The sequence below is a fragment of the Kryptolebias marmoratus genome, linkage group LG17 (assembly GCF_001649575.2).
Source record: "Kryptolebias marmoratus isolate JLee-2015 linkage group LG17, ASM164957v2, whole genome shotgun sequence".
NCBI lineage: Eukaryota > Metazoa > Chordata > Actinopteri > Cyprinodontiformes > Rivulidae > Kryptolebias > Kryptolebias marmoratus.
Window position 1 is genome coordinate 20645215 of NC_051446.1, and position 23228 is coordinate 20668442.

General features: G+C 41.5%; 1 protein-coding gene across 4 annotated transcripts in view; it reads left to right on the plus strand.

The window, feature by feature from the left end:
- The window catches only part of ptprea (protein tyrosine phosphatase receptor type Ea), a 53743-nt gene extending 33373 nt beyond the window's left edge, over window positions 1-20370 (plus strand). Inside the window, exons 3-22 of one of the 4 annotated variants that reach the window (XM_017438330.3) lie at window positions 7509-7580; window positions 8984-9074; window positions 9514-9587; window positions 11490-11534; window positions 12461-12597; window positions 13121-13211; window positions 13761-13837; window positions 13986-14022; window positions 14099-14196; window positions 14915-15034; window positions 15142-15305; window positions 15771-15906; window positions 16055-16204; window positions 16418-16511; window positions 16617-16693; window positions 16774-16908; window positions 16990-17115; window positions 18456-18607; window positions 18686-18821; window positions 18908-20370. In XM_017438330.3, the coding sequence (XP_017293819.1) occupies window positions 7514-7580; window positions 8984-9074; window positions 9514-9587; window positions 11490-11534; window positions 12461-12597; window positions 13121-13211; window positions 13761-13837; window positions 13986-14022; window positions 14099-14196; window positions 14915-15034; window positions 15142-15305; window positions 15771-15906; window positions 16055-16204; window positions 16418-16511; window positions 16617-16693; window positions 16774-16908; window positions 16990-17115; window positions 18456-18607; window positions 18686-18821; window positions 18908-18982 (2082 nt within the window). In that variant the 5' untranslated portion in view covers window positions 7509-7513 and the 3' untranslated portion in view covers window positions 18983-20370. Of the gene's footprint in view, window positions 1-7508; window positions 7581-8983; window positions 9075-9248; window positions 9380-9513; window positions 9588-11489; window positions 11535-12460; window positions 12598-13120; window positions 13212-13760; window positions 13838-13985; window positions 14023-14098; window positions 14197-14914; window positions 15035-15141; window positions 15306-15770; window positions 15907-16054; window positions 16205-16417; window positions 16512-16616; window positions 16694-16773; window positions 16909-16989; window positions 17116-18455; window positions 18608-18685; window positions 18822-18907 lie in introns of those variants that run through there. The other 3 variants (XM_017438338.3, XM_017438345.3, XM_017438354.3) reach the window with 3 other exon arrangements.
- The last annotated feature ends 2858 nt before the right edge of the window (window positions 20371-23228 follow it).

The window sequence follows — 23228 nt, forward strand, 5'->3', positions numbered from 1 at the left end:
GTTATGCAAATGCAGGCTAAATTGGAGTAAAAAGGCTGACCAAGTTTGAGCTCAGACGTTTGCTTGTTCGAGCAGCTGACTTGAGTCGAGGTTATCACGCCTCACCGGAGTGCGACTCTACGTTCTGTGAGCCGGGCGCCAAAGACATGAAGTTATGTTCATTTAGAGCTGCTTAAAATGTGACGACTGCAACCTTTTTAAGAGGATTATGAGTAATCGCTTGTGTTTTTGTCCTGTTATTTTTAACTAATATGCGGCTGATAAAGGCTTTTATTTTCAGTGAGCTCCGCTCTAATGGCAGCTCGTTCAGGGTCAGACACAGAAGCCGTCATGTTTCAGTCAACAGGGTTTTATGACACGAACCTTGAAAAAGAAATGACTGTTTTTGTGATTTCTCTTCTGCGTTCATGCTGTATGAATAAGCCCACATTACATGAGCACACATATGTTTGCCTCGTACGTCAAGCTTTGATCTCCATGGGAGAGCGCTCCGTTTGTTCACATAGATGTTGCGGGGATTACACCGTGGAACGGCACCAGCTAGTCTCTGGAGTCATTACCATTGCCACAGCGTCTGGGCGCCATGGGGAGAAGGCAAGAATTGATTAATAACAACGCTGGTAGCAGCAGCTCCGCAGCCGTTCCAGTGAAAAGCTGCTGTTTGTTTATTTATACAACCTGGATTTTTATTTTTAGTAAAATTCTGTTATGAAACGGGAGTTTTGAGAGGCGGTGTCATGAATTTGATGGAGAAATTTGTGACAAACTTGCCTAATTTTTACCTTTAGCATTATTTGTGTTATTACTCAGCCTGGATGAGAGGCGCCGTTTGCTGCGATCGGTGGAAGCAGCACCCAGAGGGTTTAGTTGTCAGGCTGCGTGTCGACAGAGTTCAGACATCTCGGTGATCAGGGATTTCCAGCGAGGAGAGAGCGTGTTCAGGCGGCACACAGCTGCCGAAAACAGACGCTCGGAACTTGGCGACTTCTTTAAAAGTGTTTTTGTGGACCAAGAACTAAGAGTTGAGGGAAAATGTTCAGGAGTTGTGAACCAAAGGCTCCCAGTTAATCCTTTGCTTTTTCACCGTCCAAGTCCCTTTCAGTCACAAACGTCAGTGTTTTTTTGGATTCACTGAACCCTCAGGGCACTTTATGTGGACACGGTACATCAGGGTTACAGTAGGTTGGGACTTTACTGCAGATATCACTGAACTATTGGAAACACCAGCTGCTCTCCTTCAGATTATACAACAAGCTTATACTTCACAGACTATGATTTGTGTTAAGCCTCTGCACTACAACTGATAATATTACATTATTTTAATTGTTTTGGTTGACCACAAGTGCGAATCTCCTTTTTCCTTCCCTGCCCCTTCATTGTGCTTCTTAACGAGAAGAGCCCCAGTTCTGTTAGGAATGACGTGGGAATGCCTGTTTGACAAATTTTAGGGGCTCAATTTCAACAAAATGTTACCATTTTTACACTCTGAAGACCTACAACATGAGTATTTCCTGCTTCAACATTGATTCAGAAAAGATCTGGGTCGGATACGAAGAAATCCGATTTGACACGTTCACGTTGCCGTGAAAGAAATCCGAATTGGGTCGCATCCTGCAGTGTGAACATAGCCGTAGTTTCTCTTCAATCCAGTTACCAGGCATACGTAAAATATTAAATAAACAAGTTTAATGTCAAAGTATTCCTGTTTGCTGTCGGGTTTCTCCTTCCTGCACTTAACAAGCATCAGATTTCTGCAGCTGTTAACTAAGACGGAAGCTTTGATTGGCACCAGGTTGTAAGTTTTGCTCAGCGTGTCTCCACACTGAGCTGTTTCTCTCTTTTTTTTTTTTTTTCCCCCAAATAAAGCGAACCTGTTCAACATCTTTCAGGTGCCATGTTGGCAACCGCGCTGCAGGTGAAGTTACCATGGGAACAGACTTTGAGGAACAACAGCAGACGCGTTTAACAGATCTAAGGTGTCGATTAAAATGAATTCAGGTCTGACACGACGTAACCTCCGGGAGCCTGGAGCTCGGACTGCGCTGTCGTCAGCTGGAGGGGAGATCAGTTCAGAAAGGCCAGCGCTGAACACCTTGTTCCGCTGGGTTACATTGCGTTGGAGGGAGCTGCACATCTGTGTGAACAGATGGACGTCCTCGCTGCAGCCTGTGAATGTAGCGCTGTCCTTTAAACCGCTAACCCTGCCGAGGTTTGCCAAGATGGCCGACCTACGCCACGTGGATACATCTCATTTTATTTCTCCCCATCGTTTGGCCCATAGATGGATTTAGGGAAATCTATAAATACGTACCAGTAACATAAACCTTTAAGGAGCTTTCAGACGTTTGATCCCAACCAAAAGTTTTACTGAAAAGGACATCTTTGTAAATTAGATAAATCAAAAACACAGTATTTTTAGAACTGACTGAGGGGAAGTCATTTTATTTTACTACATTTTTATTATAATGTACAAATATAACTCTTCAAAGCTGAAGACATTATTGCTGTTTTTATTCTTTTTTGTCACATTTAAATGTTTCATATTAGCAAAAATACGTTTAATATCAGACAAGGATGACCTGAATAAATAAAAAAATGCAGTTTTCAAATAATAATTTCATTTATTAAGGGACAAAAGCTATCCAAACAGACCTGACTGATTCTCCTGATGATCCCTAAGAAGTTTGGGGAAATATTCTGTGGACTGACGAGACAAAAGCGGGACTTTTTGGAAGGTGTGCGTCCCGTTCCATCCGGTATAAAACAAACACTGGATTTTAGAAAAAGAGAATCATATTCATAGTCAAACACAGAGGTGGTAGTGTGATGGTCGAGGGCCGCTTTGCTGCTTCAGGACCTGGACAACTTGCAGCGATTGATGGAGTCATGAATTCAGCTCTCCACCACCGTTGTCACTCGGGTTCTGCAGCATCAATACTTCAGAGACGTGAAACTCGTCACCAGTTATCCCAAACGCCGGACTGCAGGCGTTGCTGGCAAAGATAGACAACCAGGCAATTACTTTTTCACACAGGGCCGGGTTGGTTTGGATAGCTTTTTTCCCCTTAATAAACAAAATCATCAATTAAAAACTCCATTTTGGTTTTACTCAGGTTACCTTTATCTGATATTAACATTTGTTCGATCTGAAACATGTAAGTGGGGGAATATTTTACCACAACGCTGTAAGTTGGCTTTTAGTTTTGTAGTTCTTTTTTAATAAAGAAATGGGCAGAAATAGTGACATGACAGTTTTCTTGTTCTGTAATTTGCTGCACTGAGCAGCCGATCAGAGGTCTGATGCCCGTTCAACGTGTTAAATCAGCCGGAAAACATTGCTGATGGGTCTGCGAGTACAGTTTGTTAACCCCCCCCAAAACGCAAGAAAGGCAACTTAGACCTTAATGGCTGAAGGTTTGTAGAAATCCCTGCCAGGCCTGTTTCTCATCGCACTCATTTTACCTGTGCCCTTTCCTAAAACGAAGGTAAATTTGATCCGTTCCGAGTAGAAACAAAAGGTTGCAGGTGTCTCATAAACGCCAAAGTCAGCAGATCCTCAGAGGGAGTTCGATAGTTTTCAGCTCAGTTTTTTTTTAAGTCTGGTTGCCGAAAGGGTAAACAAACCCTTTGCTTTGAGGACAGAATGTATGTTCCTGTCATCTTCCCCCTCACACAGACACACACACATACACACACTCGCAACCCATTTTTCAAAGTCCTCAGCTGATGTATTTGAAGGGACAGAGAGACTCAGAGCCCAGAGAAACTGTTCAGTGGCAGCGACAGAACAGGGAACACTCTGTTTCCCTGTATTATCATCTAATTCTAACAAGCTTGTCCTTTCTGGTGGTTTGGCTCCTGAGCTTATTAGTTTGACAGTGGTAGGAAGCTACAAGACTATCATTATGTCACTTGTGTGTGTGTGTGTGTGTGCGCAGATTTTATGTTTAAACCAAGCTGAAAGAATGACAGCGGGGAAACACACTGCAAGGAAAACATGAGCCCTCAGGGAGGAATTGCTCATCCTCTGAAACAAAACTGTTTTTGTTTTGTTTTTTAACCTTTTGGTTTGAGACGAGTCACAGCGAGTCCAAGTTCCCTCGTTGTCTGCTTTTAAATGTTTTGACTAAACAAGCCCGCCTTCTTTTTGCGCCGGCTCCCCATGAAACACGATGTGCCGATGGCCGCGCGCGTCCAAATTATTGTTTGCCTGCTGCGGGTTTCGCAGGTATTTGGAGGAGGCAGGTTATCAGTGCAGCTGTGACTCAGGTGCTTGGTGCGCTCAGTGTGTCAAAACTCCAGGCCTGGAGGGGGCGCTGTCCTGGACATTTTAGGTTTTCCTGCTCCGACACACCTGATTTTAAATGGTTTAATTACCTCCTCGCCAAATCAACAAGTTCTCCAGCAGCACGTCCACTAGTCCTTAGCTTAAAGCAGGTGTTTTAGAGCGAGAACGCATCTAAAACATTCAAGATGTTAGTTTAGGTGAAAAATGTTGGAAAAATCACCCCTGTCTGTATCAAATCCTGTTGATTTGGGCTGAATACGCATGTTGGGATTAATCATCTTAATCGAAGAGAAATCATCGTTTAGTTTAGGTTAAACATGTCAAATTCACGGGCACACGGGCGGGTCCTGTCAGTGACGGCGTACTTCCCGTCCCTGCAGCCAAGGCCTTCCATTCTGCAGCCGAGGATGAAACTTACTATGAGCTAATTCTACGGCTGAGTAACTCGTGTCATACATACCACTGAAATGAGAGGGAGTTGGCCAAGACAATACCCTTCCCCAAAGCTACTTGCAAATGTCTTCTGCTGGAAAATAACAATGCTCTAGAAATCCCCCACCCCCGAGCTGACATCGCTCCTGACCCATTTTCATTCCAGCCGGCCTAATGGCTGCTGGTGACTGGCTGCTGAGTGCTAAACGGAGAGAGAACAACATCCAGATGAGACGACAGACAGGCTGACGGTTGGTGCCGCTCCAGAGTCTGACCCAAGCTAAACAGTGACTCACGGGCAAAAAAATGAGACTCGTGGTCGAGACTGGTTTACGCTAAAGGGATGGGGTCGCATCTTCTGAAGTGGGCTTCTGTGGGGAAAAGAGAAGAATAACCGATGTTACCTGTTGAAGATAGCTTTTTGAAAAGTCTCAGTTTGGAGATTAATGCTGACTGGACTGAGCAGGTCCGAGCTGCCGCCGTCATCTCAAAACAGAATCATACCAGAATATGTTGAGAAACAACACAAGGTTGGTCAAATCCTGTTTGTTTTTTTCTTGGTCAGTTGGTTGTGGCAGCCATCTTGAATTGGGTTGACTGTAAAAGGTAATCAGTCATAGATGCACATCCAGTGATTCCTTTCTGCAAGTTTCATTAAAAGTCATCCAGAGGTTCATGAGATATTTTGATAAAAGACACAAACAGGTGGTAATAACAGTAATAGTTTATACAAAGGCTGTTTTATGAACCTTTAAAGTAGTTATTCCAGCAGGAAGTGTCCTGGGCTAAGAAGTGCTACAGCTAGCTGACAGGCTAACAGATAGCCAAACGAGGGTCCGTTTTTTATCGTTTTCCAGGCTTTTGCTGCAAATGAAACGTTCACATGAACCTAAAGGAAATATTTGAGATTAAAGTTGTCTGAAGGTGGCAGCCATCCACTTTGGTCTGACTAGCCGTTAGCTCATCAATCCAGTCCGAGTTAAACTCTTTCCCCAAAGCTATCTGCAACAGGTGAGATATTAGCTGTTCATAATTTTCCACAGAACCACACTTCAGAAGTATCTGAGCTATGGCTTTAAGTAAGGAGAAACGAAAATGAGTCCGATGTGCAGAGGAGGCGGCCATGTTGGTGCGGAGGGAACAGGAGGGACTCGGTGAGATTCTCAGGAGGTCAGGCAGCAGAACGCTGAAAAGATGGAGGACAACGACCTGGAGTCCCACCGGAGGAGCGGAGCCTGAAATATTTCCAAAGGTGAAAAGAGAGGAATGAGATGGCTCGCAGCAAGGAGACCCGAAACAAAAAAGAAGCAGCACTAAACAGCGAGATTCAGCCGCGGGGCGAGCTCTGAGCACCTTAATAAATGTCCCTGTTGGACCGTTGTAAACAAACAAATGAACAAAATGGGAAAACATAAAACTCAGCGCAGTTTGTGAAGCAGGAAGCCCCAAATGTTTCCACATCATAAGCAGCTTATACAATCTCACCCTGAGGATTCTCAAACTGAGCTCAGTATCCGCCTCCTCGTCCAGGCCTGTGACATTTGCAGAGAAAACCTTAGAAAGGACGAGAGGAGGAGGAGGAGGAGGAAGAGGAGGAGGGGGGACTGAGCGCTCCTCTGCTCCTCCCTCATTAGAATCCCCTCATCAGTCTTTTCCCCACGGAGCCTGGGCTTGACATGTTGGGGTTTATTAATCGCTCCAGGAAATATTATTGACCTGGACCTTCTGCTTCCCCCGCCCGCCCCCGCATTCCTCTGCTGTCCAACCTGGACACGGTACAGGACACTGCGGCACGGTGTGGAACCTTCAACAGGGTCTTCATTGACTCTGCACTTGGCCCGGGCTCGCGTCTAACTGCAGCTGCAATGAACCGCATACACACACACACACACACCTGCAGCCACAGGGAGACAGACACCTCAATCTGCTGGGCTTCATTACCAGTGCACTTTACTAAGATTCCATTTTTTAGACGAGTGACACAGGTATTTAAAGCTGCAAACCTATCTGTAAATCTGTAGATCAGTGTAAAAAAGAAGCACTAAAAAAAAAAACCTATTCTAAATGCTCAAACTCAAAGAATAAAGCACCAGTAAGGCTGTTTCTCCAGTTTAAACCCTTAAGACTTGGTGACATGTTGGGATTTCTAACGTGCTGTGTTCTTTAAAACCAACACGCGCAACATCCTGGAAATCCCTTGTGCTTCGGCGCGGCCTCGTTACGGAAATAGCCGAAGGAAACCAGCTGGTCTCAGCTACATCGGTGGAATTTAGTGGAAGTTGTCTTTCCCGGGTCTGATGATGCATTTTGAGTGCACAGTCAGGTTTAGAGCTGCGACGGCTGCCCTAATTTTACATTTTAGGTTACCTTTTTGAGATCAAAATGCTACAAGACATTTCAAATGCTTTCTTTTTTATCCTCCTTGCACTGATACATTTCCTTAAAGAGCTCAATGTGAACCGTTACTGTGACCTTGTGTGCAAAGGTTGGAGCATTCTGCCACCGTGTGGCCATGTTTGGCATTACACAATAAGTTTTATGACAGGACTAATGAACCACCAGGATATGAGTGTGTTGTTCCATTGTGTCCTCGTGAACTTTGCGCCGATGAGCACATTCCTGGAAGCGGGAGTCACGAATAAAGAAACGCGCCTCAGATCTGTCAAAAGCTTTTGTGCGACCCTGAATAGCGACGCTATCCAGCAGCTGCGCTCTCATGAAAAAAATCTTGACTGCAGACATGTCTGGCACTAAATCTAATATCCGTCTTCATTTTGTTTTCTTGCAGCCACAATGGTCCCCCTTCTGCTTTTCATGACTGACGCATCGAATTTTTCTGGCAATGGCACCAACAGAACAGGTAACAGGAACACTGAGCCTTGCGATTAAAAACAAAGCACCAATCACACCTGCTGCACTCGTGGCTTCTCTCAAATACATGATTATTGTGCACCATCTGCTGTGATTTCAGAAGTGATGATCTGTCTTATAGGTATTAATATTAAATATCTTATCAGTCAGAAAGGAGAAGTCCTCCCAGCTAGGCTAAAGGCTAACCAAACGAGGTAGTTTTCCAATTATACTGATCTGCAATTCTGAAATGCAGGTATGCGCTTAATGTAAACAAAGCCCTTTTATCTGCATACTTTACTCAACAAGTCTGAGCATAATTATGTACCAAGTCATCAAAACTGTCGAACTTTCCCATCCCGAGCAGCTCTTCTCTTCCATAGACATCGCCATTGTTGACTTAATTTCAGTCGCGTCGGCTGTTTCTGCAGCTGGATGTGGTTCACAAATGCTGCCTACAAATTTACACGTAAGGACACATCGTTTGTCGCCATTTTCTCATCCGAGCAGCCATGTCCGCCGTTGTATGTGTGCACAGCGAAGACCATGTTTATCTGAGGCTGCTGGACATATCGGCGCGTTTGGTCGGCCCAAATTTTTACTCAACTCTTCGTTTTGTGGGCCGCTTTTGTGCCTCAGCGCCATCGGCACGTAACGGCGTGCGTCAGGGGTCTGCGAGCTTAACGAACACCTGGTCTACGCTGAGGTTGAGAAAATGGCAACAAACTAAAGTCATTCAAAAGTGTGGAGGTTTAACACCGGCTAATGTAGCGTTCTCTCACACCAGTAAGACATTTTTGAGATTTATAAGCCTGAAAATTTATATAAATTTAAAAAAAAAAAAACTAAACTAGCCAGTTTGTATGGCCATTAGCCAAGACTGGACAAAGCCTTCTGCCCTTGTCTCCATACTCTGTGCCCCATGACTGATGTCTAGGCTGATATTTACCAATTATCAATAATTTGACAGAACATCACTTCAAAAATCACCAGACTGTCCTGTTAACGATGGCCTTTTTACACAAGTTTCTCATTACCAGATCACAGGGAAGCGAAGACAGTAATTTACAGCTTATTGCAGACCTTTCTAAACAGATTTAATAGCTGTGACTCTTGCTCTGGTCTAATTCCTACAGCCTCTAATTTTCTGTGAGATATACCAACATGGATAAAGTAAGCAGATGATTATCTATGTTGGCCAAATCCTGCTGAGACCAGTTATTAAATCGGCTCTTTGGTCAGGAAAGAACACAAGAGATACATTGCTGTTCCAAGTATTTATTTTGTCACAGCAGCTGAATATTTACACACACACATATATATATATAGTGGTGCTTTTTCCTGCTTAAAAAAAAAGCAGTGTTGGCGGTGCTCCTTGACCTCTTGGTTCTGCCTCTCCTTCTTCCTCACAAGACGCTACGAACCAAGGCCACCACATCCTTTCCATCGTGGTTGTGATCCTGCTGCTGCTCATCATCATACTGCTGGTCTGGTACTTCCTCAGGTAAAAAACAAAACAAAAAACTCCCCAACACTAGACGGACTCGCTTGCTTTTCCCCCCCTGGCTTCCATTGACTGGCGCTGAGCCAGGCTCAGGGGCAGAGCTCAGGGTGACAAACACTTCCTCCTTTTAGTCACTGAGGCGGAGCCCAGTCAGGAAGCGCTGCGAGCTGCCTCCCTCGCATGTTTAGTGAGAACAGAGCAGGCTGTGGCAGACGGTCTACACAGGCAACTTCTCAGTCTACTGAATCCTAACTCCAACCAAGACGTCAGCTAATGAGAAAAAATAGCTTCTCGAGCTTAAGATGGTAGGATGTAGAGCTTTTTGTTCATGGAGGAGCCAAATTTCTTAGCTGTAGTTATATAGTTTACAATTCTTTCATCCAATCCTGCTTTTTTTCTTTCATTGTCTCATGTTTTTACTGGGTTTTTTTCCACGCAGGTTGAACAAACAGAGAAAAGCAGTCGTCACAACAGTTGACAAGAAAATACCAAATGGCATCTTGGAAGAACAAGGTAATCTTGTAAATTGCACGCTGTTACAGGCTGATTGTAAACTGTGTGACAGGCTGGCTGCCAAAAGATATGCTGGGTAAAAAAAAAAAAGAAAGCCTTAAGCAGTCAAAGTGAGGAAATGCAAACACTTCAATGTGATGAGAAAAACCCAGACAGACGAGCTTGTCGAGCTTTCGACTTGATATTGATACTGTATGTATATGTAGTCGCACCAGTTTTGCGGTTGTTTTCTACTTCCTGTGGTTCATTTGAACAAAACAATCCTCATGAACAGTTAGAGCTTTCTCATGCTGCCTGTGAAATATAAATACACCATCGGTGACATGACACGTTAGTTTAAAGTAGAGCTGACTTTTGCGTCCTAACGGGCAAGGGGGGTACATGTTCTGGATTTGTGAATCTTGTTTTGGAACTACAGCCTCAATTCTGAAAAAGTAGGGGCGTTTTGTAAGATGTAAATGATTTGCAAATCTCATAAATTTTATTCACAGCGGACCATAGTGAACACGTGTTTAAACTGAGACATTTTGGGGGAGGGAATAAGATCATTTTGAATTTGATAGCAGTAACACATTTTTAAAAAGCTGGGACATGTCCATGTTTCATTTCTGCTTCTTCTCCCATCAGTCTGTAAACATCCAGGACCAGAGGAGAGCAGCTTCTGGAGGTTTTAGAGGGATTGTTGTCCCATTCTCCTCTGATGGAGGATTATAGCTGTTCAACAGTTCTGGGTCTTTGCCGGATTTTTCGTTTCATGAATGCATCAAATGTTTTTAGTTGGTGAGAGGTCAGGACAGTTCAGGACTCGGACTCTTCTTCTACGAAGCCATGCTGTTATAATGGCTGCTGTGTGGTTTAGCATAGTCTTTCCTGCGTTGATGGAGCCTTTCCAGATGTGTAAGCGACCCATAGATTAAGCACTAATGCAACCCCATACCATCAGAGAGGCAGGATTTTCAAACTGTCCACAGGCTGGATGGTCCCTCTCCTCTTTAGAATGGAAAATCTTGATTTGTCTGACCACAGAACAGTTTTCCACTTTGCCTTCAGTCCATTCTAAATGAGCTTTGGTTTCTGGATGGTGGCTCCTTCTTTGCCTGATAGAGCTTTAAGCAGCATTTGTGGACAGCACGCTGAACTGTTTATAGACAATGATCTGTGGAAGTGATCCTGAGCCCAAGTATTGATGTTTATAACAGAATCAGACCTGGTTTTAATGCAGTGTCGTCAGAGGGCCTGAAGATCACGAGCATCCAGTATTTAATTTTGGCCTTTCTCCAGATTGTTGATAATATAAACAGTAGACGAGTTATTCAGTTTCCCCAATTTTCCATTAAAGACCATTCTAAAATAGTTCCATTATTTTTAGATGCAGACTGGTGAACCTCTGGCCATCTTTGCTTCCGAGACATTGAGCCTCTCTAAAATGCTCCTTTTATACCCAGCCCTCTTACTGACCTGTTACAAATGAACGTAACTAGCTACAAAATGCTCCTCAACCCGTTTCCTTTTCTTACCCATTACTATTACAGCTTTTTATTGCCTCCATCCCAACTCTCATGAGATGAGTTGCTGCAATCAAATTCAAAAATGGTACAGTTTAGTTTAAATATTTAATGTGTTTAAGAGATTTGCAAATCGTTGCATTTTACATAATGTCCCATTTTTTTCCAAATTGGGGTTTTATTTTTTTAACTATTGTTACAAAGGAACACTTGCAGGCTGAAAATATAACCGGGAAGCAACGCCACCAATGACTTTTGTTAAAAATACTGTATGTAAGAGAAGTAAATGGTATCTTTAAAAGTGGCGCTATCAGGATGAATTAATGGTATTTAAAGACACTGAAAAAAATTGTCCTTTAAATCTGTTCATGTGTATGTGATGTGGTTTGTCTTTTAGTGCTTGGATACAGTACTGAGTCTATATACACCGTTTTACCACCAGGTCAGGTATTCAGGGCGGCAGTACAAGTGGTCGCATGTTACTAACACTCTTCTATTACTTTGTCTAAGTTGTGTTAACTGAATGCTGAGACGTGGCGCCGAGGCTCTCCTCTGGGATCTTTTGGTTCTCTAACACCTGTCAGTGTTTGGTGATCTCTGAATTCTGCAGCAGTGCCAACAAAAAAAGTGCAAATCTGTTCAGTTTATCTGTTTTTGAAGCTGATTGTCTAATTCAGTGATTCCCAACCAGACCTGCATGTAAAAAAAGACAACGTTTTAGCAATTATGATTAACATAGTAAGAAAGCTAATATAGAATAAAAAATGGGATTTAGCATTCCTTGAAAGAATGCATATCATCTGCCACCTTCCATTAAAATCCAATATTTTGCTAACACACAGTTAATATTAACAAAGTTTTAAAACGAGATCTATAAGAGTTCAGAGCGTGTGTTGGGGATGATCTAACCCACTACCACACCAAACCATAGCTTAACATTTATACAACCGAAAACAGAGCCATTTTAAATGTGTTAGTTTCAACTCGTGTTGTGGGGGGGGGGTAAAAAAAAAAATTGGTTGTTTTAAATCAAATTACACTTTAATAGTTATCAAAAAGAACTGAAAATATATTAACATATTTAATGAAAACGGGGGAAAAAAGGAAAACTAACAGGAATGGAAGACATTAGGAATTTAGTCGTTTAGACGTACAAACGGTTGGGAACCGCTGCTCTAATTCAACCCAATCCTAGTTTTTATACTTTTCTTTGAGCAGGTAACAGCACAGCATCACTGTGACATTAGAGCATTTGACGAATAAAATTAAATGGTGTAACCTTAAGTGATTTATTTATGACAACGAATGGTAGTTTCCACCCAGTCGGTTTTGCGGAGGCGTTACACCAGCTTTCTGTTCTCCCCGCAGAGCAACAGACGGTGGTCCTTCTGCCCAGATCCCCCTCAGCCTCCAAGACCTACTTACCCATCCCGGTCGACCACCTCGAGGAGGAGTACAGGCTCCGCTCAGCGGACGACGGCAAGCTCTTCAGGGAGGAGTACAATGTAAGCATTCCCACGCTTTATTTCGTCTTAGAGGTCAGAGTTAAAAACAAGTCGTTGAGTCACGTTCTCTGCTAAAAGCCTTTAAATGTCACGTCGCAACAAAATCCCCTAATAGTTACCCTCCATCCTGAGGTGTTAGATGTTAATAAGAGGGCAACAAGGACCTAAAGCACGACTTGGAGAATTATTTTGATTTAGGAAATTTACCAGAGAAATACCTGTCACATTATCCTTGACAAGCACTGACCTCATCCTCAACCACATGAATGAAAAGTACCCTTTGGACTATTCCTGTCTATTATTGAGAATCTGAGTCAAACTGCAGAGTTTGACTGCTGATTCATATAGCACTAATTTTAATTTTATTCGGACAGTTGTAAGAACAGTCGGGGGAAGTTGGAGTTCTCTGCTTAGGTATCAGAGGAAGTGCCTACACTCAGCAGACCACAATGCTCTGCTTCAAGCCGATGGTAGAAAGTTAAAACACGTGAAGTTATGTAAAATCATTCATTTTGCTCTGCAGTCCCTGCCCGGGGGCTGCACTCAGGGGATGTACGAGGAGGCCAACAGGGAGGAGAACAAGGAGAAGAACAGATACCCCAACATCCTACCTTGTGAGTGCGCTTTCTGTTCTGTAGGAGCTCGGTTTGCTTCTGACTAAAACGCAGCTCTCATGGTTTCCTGTTTCTATCTGAACCAGCCAGCGTCTCTTTGACAAGTTTCTTTTTTTGCTCCCCCCCTGACAGATACAGTAAAATGTGCTGCAAAGGTTAACAAATATATTCTAATAGTTTTCTCAGCTGCAGTTTCCTGTTTCAGTAACATGCAACTGTATTTTCTTCTTTCAGACTTGCTCTAATGTGTTAATTATAATGGACGGTTCAGCGTCTTAACTGCATTAGGATAAAAACACAATATAACTTGAGTTTATAAAGAAAATCTGAAGCTACATATCGCAACTTGCATGTTTGGCATAAAGCTCTTTTGTTGGGGGCTGGAAACAGTTGCCAGAAAACTAAGAATAAACTATCAGCTCCTCTCTGTTCGCGGCCTGGCGTGTTTTTTTTTACTGACAACTGTGGCGAAGAACAGTGTGATCTCTCGAAAGATTAAAGATATTTATTCCTTAGTAATCAATCCTCTGTTTTTTTTTTTACTTTTAGATGATCATTCCAGAGTGGTTCTGACTCAGCTGGAGGGGAAGCCGTGTTCGGACTACGTGAACGCATCTTACGTCGATGTGAGTCTTTGTAAATCGACCGTGTAGCTTACGCAGCACACTTTCAAAGACTTGAGCAACAAAACAACTATTTAAAAGCTGCGCAGGTAGTCACTCACACTCTGTGGTTCTTGAGGCGTGTATAATGTTTTGTTTTTTCTTCTTTCAGGGTTACACGGAAAAGAACAAATTTATAGCAGCGCAAGGTAAGCTAAGAGATGTTTCCTTAAAAACGATTAAAAAAAAAAGTTAATTGCATTTACAGCACATTTTGCATCTTAGGCCCAAAAGAAGACACGGTCACAGATTTCTGGAGGATGATATGGGAGCAGAAAGTAGCAACTGTTGTCATGCTGACAAATCTGAAAGAGAGAAAAGAGGTTTGTTTTCAAGCTACTTTATTTGTCACATTTCTCTTACCTGAAACAATATGCAGCTGAGGTTAGTGATGCTAATAAAATAAGAGTAGAAAGGATGTACAGAGATCTGTTGGGTGTAAGTCAAAATTAGTTGGAAAATATCAGCATATTGATTGACAACAAAAGTAGTGCTGCAGTTATTTTAAGGTCTTGCTTAAAATGTTGTTTTCTGACAAAGTGAAACTCAGATTACCTAGTCATATATGAAGTTTTTTTTAGGGAACTACCTGGCCAAATAGAAAAATTTTATGCATCTAGAATTGTTTCTACCATTCCTCTAACACTGGTTTATCAGCTAGAACGGCATAGCTTTTATGCTGAATTAGCTCTGAACAAGGAGAAAACAGGAATAGCATTAAAAAAAGAAATCAATAGCACAGACCTGGCAGTGATTTAAATCAGTATGCAGATGGGTGGAAATCAATAACCATATAATTTGTAATAAAGTCCTTAAAGGCAGCGTCATAACCCAGCCAGGTTGCTTATTGACTGATTCCACCTTTCCTTTCAACACTTATCTGGACCGATTGGCTGTGAAATTGAAGCATATGGGCCGTTAGTAAGGCTCCATCTGAGCTACTTTGTCTTTTTAAAGCGGAGTCTAGCAGATGTAAAATATAAAAGGTAGTATCTTTAAGATGCTTACTGAATCCCGGACGCTGACGCCATCCCATTGCAGGACAAGTGTCACCAGTACTGGCCAGACCAGGGCTGCTGGACGTATGGGAACGTGAGGGTGGCAGTCGAAGACTTCACAGTCCTGGTGGACTACACCATCCGCAAGTTCTGTGTACAATACGTAAGTTTAAATTCTTAACCAAATACACAATTTGTTAATAATCTATGAAATGGCATTATGTGTTAGGAGCTGTCAAAAGACCACTACTGGTTGTTTTCTTCATGCAGCAAGCCAGTGATGCTGCTAAAACAACCCGTCTGGTCACCCAGCTCCACTTCACCAGCTGGCCTGATTTTGGAGTTCCTTTCTCCCCGATCGGGATGCTCAAGTTCCTCAAGAAGGTCAAGGCAGTGAATCCACCTTTTTCTGGACCTATTGTGGTCCACTGCAGGTACTTGAGAGTCAAGTTAAAGGTAGCATCTCATAGAGCTGTGACTGCTGGAGACCAATTAGTGACTCAATCTCCTAGAGTACATCTTTAGAAACAAAGATATGGAGCAGTTTAATAGTTATTTAAACCTGGACATGTTTTTTGTCAAAATCAAGAAGGGTTTGAGAACCTCACAAAACATTCTGGAGACTACATGGCACTCTCCAACTGTTTGTCAGCAGCTCAGTGAGATACTTCCCTAACAAAACTACCTTGAAATGTTACCCTTACTGCATTTTTTTATTGACATACCAGTTTGTTTCTAAGGAGATAACCACATGTGGGTAACAGTCGTCTTTTCATATATCTGTGTACGAAGTAACTATAGCAACGTATGTGTTTCTCAGCACAGACGTCCTTTTGTTCCGCCTCATGCTGAAACCTGCAACCATCAGCTAAGGGTTGTGGTTCGTTTTGTCTTTCCAGCGCTGGAGTTGGCAGGACGGGAACCTTCATAGTAATAGACGCCATGATTGACATGATGTACAAAGAGCAGAAAGCTGACGTGTTCGGGTTCGTCTCTAAGATCCGAGAGCAGCGCTCCCAGCTCATCCAGACAGATGTGAGTAGAAGACTGATTATATCCGCCATGGGATGTAACACAAACATCTGGCGCGTTCGCAGGAAGAGTTATTTGTCCCTCGCGGAAACAATATGCATATGTGCCTGTGCGTAGTGTTTGATGTATTTGGGTTTATTCTCACCTGCAGATGCAGTACTCATTCGTCCACCAGGCCCTGCTTGAATACTACCTCTACGGAGACACGGAGCTCGACGTGTCGTCTCTAGAAGGACATCTGCACAAACTGCACAACACCTTTGCCGACGGTGATCGAGTGGGCCTGGAGGAAGAATTTAAGGTACATGATTTCATTTCGTACCAGGCTGAGAAATCAATAAGATAAAATGTTATTGTTCAACTAAATATTCATTGATGTGAATCTATTATTTATTAACTACTGCACTGTTAGGAAACTTTGTGGACAGTGTGTCAAAACACCTAAATTTCCTGTTTAGTATCTTTTTTTTTTTTACAATATTTCAACACTTGACCATGTCCGATTTGTGCTTAGAAACTGACCAACATGCGAATAATGAAGGAGAACATGAGGACAGGAAACCTCCCTGCCAACATGAAGAAGAACAGAGTTCTGCAAATTATTCCATGTAAGCAGCGGGGGCCAAAAACGACAAAATCAAACGGATGTTTGTTTGTTTCCTTTGTGACCAAGCGTATCACTACCTGTATTTGATGCTCTATTTCCATTTCAGATGACTTCAACAGAGTAATTATTTCCATGAGAAGAGGTCAAGAGTTCACAGATTACATCAACGCATCATTTATAGATGTAAGCACAAGAAAGAACTACTTCTAGTCTCCCCGACTGTGTCTAAAAATTAAAGAAATGATGGTTTTGTTGTGACCTAGGGATACAGACAGAAAGACTACTACATCGCCACACAGGGCCCCCTGTCCCACACGGTGATGGATTTCTGGAGGATGGTTTGGGAATGGAAATGTCACTCGATTGTAATGCTCACTGAGCTCCAGGAGAGGGAGCAGGTGAGCTGTGATGGATGACGACTTCAATACAAATGTGTGACATTACAGCTGTACTTTAAGACGCCGTTTCTGCTTTTCTAGGACAAATGTTACCAGTACTGGCCCACAGAGGACTCTGTCACCTATGGAGACTACGCTGTAGAGCTGAAGGGGGACACGTTGTGTGAAACCTTCAGTCTGAGAGACTTGGTACTCACCTATGTTCCAGTAAGCAAATGAACTTTGCACTATCACAGGCAAATGTTTCTGACTACACTGTTCTTCAGTAGCAGCTATCACGATGAAATGACATTTAATGGCCCTCCTAATACACTTTCTTGTGAATTAAACTGTTGACCTTGGATAGTTAGCAAAATATGAAGTGGACAATTTGGATGATGCTTGATTATTACTGGAAAAAAAATCTGATTCTAAAACTGCCAATTATGTACAAATATGCCACCTTTTGAGATTTAACTCAATAGCTGTAAAATTCAGAGTTATTCGGCTGTGGCAGCCATTTTGAGTCCAACAGTTAATGCTAAAGCTCTCCTGCAGTGAAGTAGCAGCTAACACCACCAACAAACCCATCACTGATTAAATTTATTGCCTAATTTATTTTAATTTCCTCACTATATAAAGAAACACACAATTAAAGAAATGTCTGCCATCTAGTGGTGGCTGGTGGAAGCGACAATAATGTGCGATTCAGAACTTAAAGCTTGTTTATTTAGATCAGCCGTCCCCAACCTTTTTAGTCCCACAGACTGGCCTTTAAAGGCGTTGCGTCCTGGTATTGCATTATCAACATGAATAACACCCTCTCCTTCCCCTAATGTTCTTTGGTCAATGTTTAAACACGCCTTTTTAAATAAGATGCACTACAAATATAAAGTGCACAAAGAATACAACTCACCATAACGCTGAATCAGTGGGAACTCTGTGCCTGTTTCTCAGTAACAAGAAGGTCCCATCCAGGGCTTCCAGAGATGTTTGTTTTTAGCGGTAACGTATTACGTGACCTAGACATGCATCAAGAGTGAGTCATAGACGGATAGAGTGGAGAGAATCTGGTCATTTTTCGTCTGTGGCCCGGGGACCGCTGATTTAGATAACGTAGCTGTCCCTCCAGTAAGCACGTGGTTGTTTTAGCATAATCTTGATGAAAATATATTTTTCAAATCCCCTTTAAGTCCAATAAAAGGTTTGCAGCCTTACATAAAACTGAGTTTTTTAACGTCATTTGGCTGTGATGGACATCCAAGGGCAAGTTTCGTTACAATCTGGCACAGGGCAAAAACATTATCACTCCAATAACTAGAGTTAAATTAGGAGTTTCTTAATCAGGAATTTATAACAGGATCTAAACCCTGAGTGCGAGAGTAAATGCAGTGAACAGGGTTATCAATTCAGAGCCTCCCATCTCATATATTTCATTAAATTCGACCCACATCATTTTTCAGGGGGCTTGGTTGTTCGTTCCTGTCTGCACACCTGTCTTTATCCTTCATAAACTGCTAATGAATCATATTTCAGAGGGATTATGATCTCTCACCTTCCTCTCACAGGAGAAGCAGACGAGGGCGATCAGGCACTTCCACTTCCACGGCTGGCCAGAGATCGGCATCCCGGCGGAGGGGAAAGGCATGATCGACATCATCGCCTCAGTGCAGAGGCAGCAGCAGCAGTCCGGGAACCATCCCATAGTCGTTCACTGCAGGTAGGTGTCAGATTGCTGTTAAAACCTGAAAACTGACGAAACAAACCTTCTGTTAACGGCCTCCGTGTGTTGCTGCAGTGCTGGCGCAGGGCGAACCGGTACATTCATTGCACTGAGCAATATCTTGGAGCGGGTCAAGGCAGAAGGCTTGCTCGACGTGTTCCAGACTGTGAAGAGTTTACGCATGCAGAGGCCTCATATGGTCCAGACTGTTGTAAGTATCTGTCCAAAACAAATGATGTTTTCTCCTACAAGACACCTGACAGATCATTGTCTAACCCGTCTCTCATTTCACCACAGGAACAATATGACTTCTGCTACAGGGTGGTACAAGACTTCGTCGACATTTTCTCAGACTATGCCAATTTTAAATGAGATTTGCCTTAAACACGGTTTTTAATGTTTTCTAAAGCAACTTTGTCAGTTTTATGTTCCCTTAACTTGGTCAAATGATCTTGTATTTTGCTATGCACTTGTCCTTACCATTAACTGGAGCTCTTCTCTTGCTGTAAAGTGTTGGTATGTCAGCAGATGAAACCTGTAAATGGAGAAAAAAAAGCTTGGTTAATATTGTATATTTCACAACATGTATAATTTGCCATTAAGTGTAGCTGAAAAGCTTGTCTCTGATTTCAGTTTTGTATATTGTTTTATAACATTATTTTGAAGCCATGACATTTTTAAAAGCTGTAGTTATTGTAAATGTATTTATGTACTGACGATATGTTAATTATAGACTTTTGCTTTCATTCACTGATACCTTCTGAGATTAGACAGAAACCTTTCTGTCGAGATACAAGCCCTTCAAGAGTGTAAAGATTTGTCTTAAAAACACATCTTTAGCCATAACGGAGAGGACATTAAAAGGGACAGTTCGGACTAAATTGATGAGCTAAAAGCTAATCCAAGCAAGACCAAAGTGGATTGCACTCGCAAATAACCATAGATTTCTATTTAAATAAATGTGCAATGTAAAGATTTAACACAGCAGCAATCCACTTTGGTCTTGGCTTAGCTGTTACCTCGTCAATTACGAAAAGGTAGGATGTTATTAGTTCAAAACCCCTGAATTATCCTTTTGAAAAGGCAGACAGAGACTTTAACAAACAAGCCAGTTTTAAACCTCAGAAAAAGGAATGGAGGTCATGTTACTGCACACAAAAAGAGCACATAATTAAACTTTCTGCCAAGAACAAACTGTTGTATTATAGACTGATTTTTTCCCCCCCTGAACAAGTGCCATATGCTCTTTTTAAAGTCAGGAAATGAAAAATCAGCCGCAGGTTACAGGAAGAATCAGGAAAGTTGATGCTAAATGCAGTTTTATGAGACCCAGTCAAAGCACAGGAAATAAAGAAATACAAGTCCTCAGTTATGATACAAAACAGGAAGAAGATGGTGAATGTCAAACATTTTTATACATTTTCCTTAAGGTATTAACTCCATCTGGTACTTTTTTTGTTTTGTAAATACTACATAAAGTGCTAACTTTGTGAAAGTCGCTCAGCAGCGAGGATCTGTGAAGTGATTGGTCTTATTGTGTGCTACGTGTACGTGTCTGTGGGAGATGTCAGGCGCAGCACAAGACTGAACGAAAACAATTCAAGTCCATTTTCCGTCCAAGTTGTCCTTTAAAGAATACGGGAGGTGGGGGGGCTGTTTGAACCTGAGCTCTTTGCCTTTTGCTCTCTCTGTGGGTGGTCTATCCTGACTGTCAGTGTCTTTAAAATGCAAGTTGCAATATTAAATTAATCTGAAAACACTCCCTGCGTCCGCACAACTTCTCTTCTGTGGTCTCGACAAAGAATAATAGCTCCATAATTCAAAGCGTCTTCAGGTAACCTTTCTGGGGTTAGTGTAGCTTTAAATAAAGGCAGCATCCGTCTGTGGTTTTCTAGTTTCACATAGATAGAAAAAGCCAAAGCTCATGGTCACAAATGTCTTATTTGATCAGCCCGTTTTCTACATAAACTACTTTAAGTAGGGCTATGAAATATTTTGGTTATGTATTTATCAATCGATATAAACAAAGAAAAGGCAGACTTTTTGCAACCAAAGCGTTATTTTGATCCACTGATCCTGCACATTTCATAACCACAAAGTTAAAAAGAAAACAATCCACATGAAAGGGCACTCCCTCTCACAGCTCCAAGTGTTTGAAATGCCTCATTTATGGTCCAACCCTTTCTTACATAACTTATCTAAACAACAACAACAATGAACTTTAAAAGCATAGATGACAAACAAATGAACTAGCTCGCAACCAAGTATGCAGCGTTTCATTTTCTACAGTGAAGACATAAGGTACTTCAATACAGATGCGTGTTAAACACAAAATTTTAAAAAAATTGACATGCAATGGAGATGGTCGCACAAAACCTCAAGACCATGTGGTGAAAAATAAAAACCCAAACTAATGCAGATATAAAGAGACGTGGTAATAAATACAGTCAGCAGGGGGCAGTGCACTTTAATCTATATGTAAATAAGCTTATAGGATAACAGTCAATATTCACCCACTAATAAAATGCCAGTTTCTCTTATGTCACTGACTGTACGAAGGAAATAATCTAAATAAAATCCGCCCAGCAAAGAGCGGCTCTGCTGGGATGAAAATGCAAATGTAGACGAACCATCATAAAGATATTCTCATGCAAATGAAATTTTTTATTGAACTGATTACTTTAAAAAAGCAACAATTCCACGTTTGAAAATATATATATATCTAGTGTTTGGTGCCATTTCCTCACCATCTTATGTAAAAATCTGAAGGAAATCAGAACTTTCACGTCCAAGTAAATCCATTTTTAATAGAAACTCCTCTCCACAGAATGTGGCAATTAATCAAAAACTAATAATACAAGAGTCAAATATTCACAAGGCAGGCAACACATTTCTTCTTATTGTGTGCCGCAGTACGTATGAGCATTAAAAGATGATCCAAAGTAGGTTTTAAATGTACAGCATGCGTTCAGACAGAGCCAGCTTTTATCCATGTGACTGTCGCCCCGTCAATAACGGGAAATTTGAGCTACTTTTGTCACACGATCTTTCAGGGGGAAAAAAAGGCCCTAAGTGACAAAAAGCCTCTTTGTTGACAATTTTCACTTCCTCAGCAACCCGACAACATAGCAATTCCCTCCTCCCACTGCCTACCAAATTAAAAAAAAAAAAACAGGCACAGGATGTGTGAAAAGGTTACATGAATTATGTATTAAACCTAACTGGACTCTTACTTTTAGATGACCCCTGGGTAATTGTACTTTCTCCCCCCGACACACAAAGCCTTCCGTTTTCTCCTTTAACATAATCTGGAAAATGAGCCGCAGCGCCCTAAACTGCGACCGCTTTGAAATGCTTTTATGTACGTCTTCGGAAACTATTTTCTGATATTTCTGGGTGCCTTGAGTCCTGAGCCGGCTCGTCTCTCTGTGGAAAACATGCTGCAGTTTATTTTACTGTAACCATCTGAAACCAGGATGCAGGAATATTCACTGACTGAAATATGTTTGTTATGTTGTTTTTTTTTTTTATACAAACAAAAATAGAAAGACGTCAAGACAGTTGTTTCGAATTATTTTGTTTTTAATACACTAGCCTTAAGACTTAACCAATCTGCAAGTTAAAAAATAAGGCTGCAGGATATTACAAAAATACGCAATTACAATAAAGTTCCTGATTTTCACTATGTAACATGAGTATTTATTTAGAAACTGATCACTTCTTTTAAAACCAGAGAACTAAGGGTAGGAATCTTTAAGCACTTTCCGATTCAATTACACATTAGAGGGCTATAAAATTATTATCGATGTATTTTGATTGTTTTAAAACTTAATCAAATATGGGTTGTTTCCATAAATAAACATTCATGCCTAATAAAGACTGCACAATAACATACAGTTCACCAAAAAACCAGACTAATCACAGGCCGCTGACCAACAATTAGCATAGATGCTAATTTAACATTCAAATCCTAGAGAACCCAACGTGATCAGCACCAAGTTTGACTAAAAAGCTTTGATTTGTGTATAAACTATCAAAGTATTTACTAAAGACAGCCATGTTACAATAACTCCAACTAATACTTGCAGACAAGTTTCAGCAAAGAAAAGATGTTAAAATAGCTTTACTGCAACACATCTCTACCTTTTGTTTCTTCTACTGATTGTTCTCGCCTCCTTCCTTGGTGTTTTCTATTGACATTAAGCTCTGTACAAGAAATCCAATTTACCCAGACCAAGTTCAAAATAAAACCTAACAACATGCTTCAACTACAGCAACTCTACTCGGACAAGCACAAACTCTGCTGACTCTTAAAGCGACAGCACAAATTAAAGTGATTTCTGACATTTGAAAATTGATTCAGTGTCTTCCTCGCTCGTGATGCGATGAGTCGGAACCAGGTTTCACCTCCCACCCCTACAGCACATCATAGTTTGCTCTGTTAAAGGCAGTAAGGCTGTAAAAGGCAGCTGTTATTAAAGAAAATAAAAAAACAAACTTGTTTTAATTCACTCTGATTGGTGTAAAAATATGGTTTATGAACTGTCATACTATTACTCTTTTTTTTAGTTGATGAAAAAGGACATGATTAGTTACATAAATATTCTAATAAACCAGT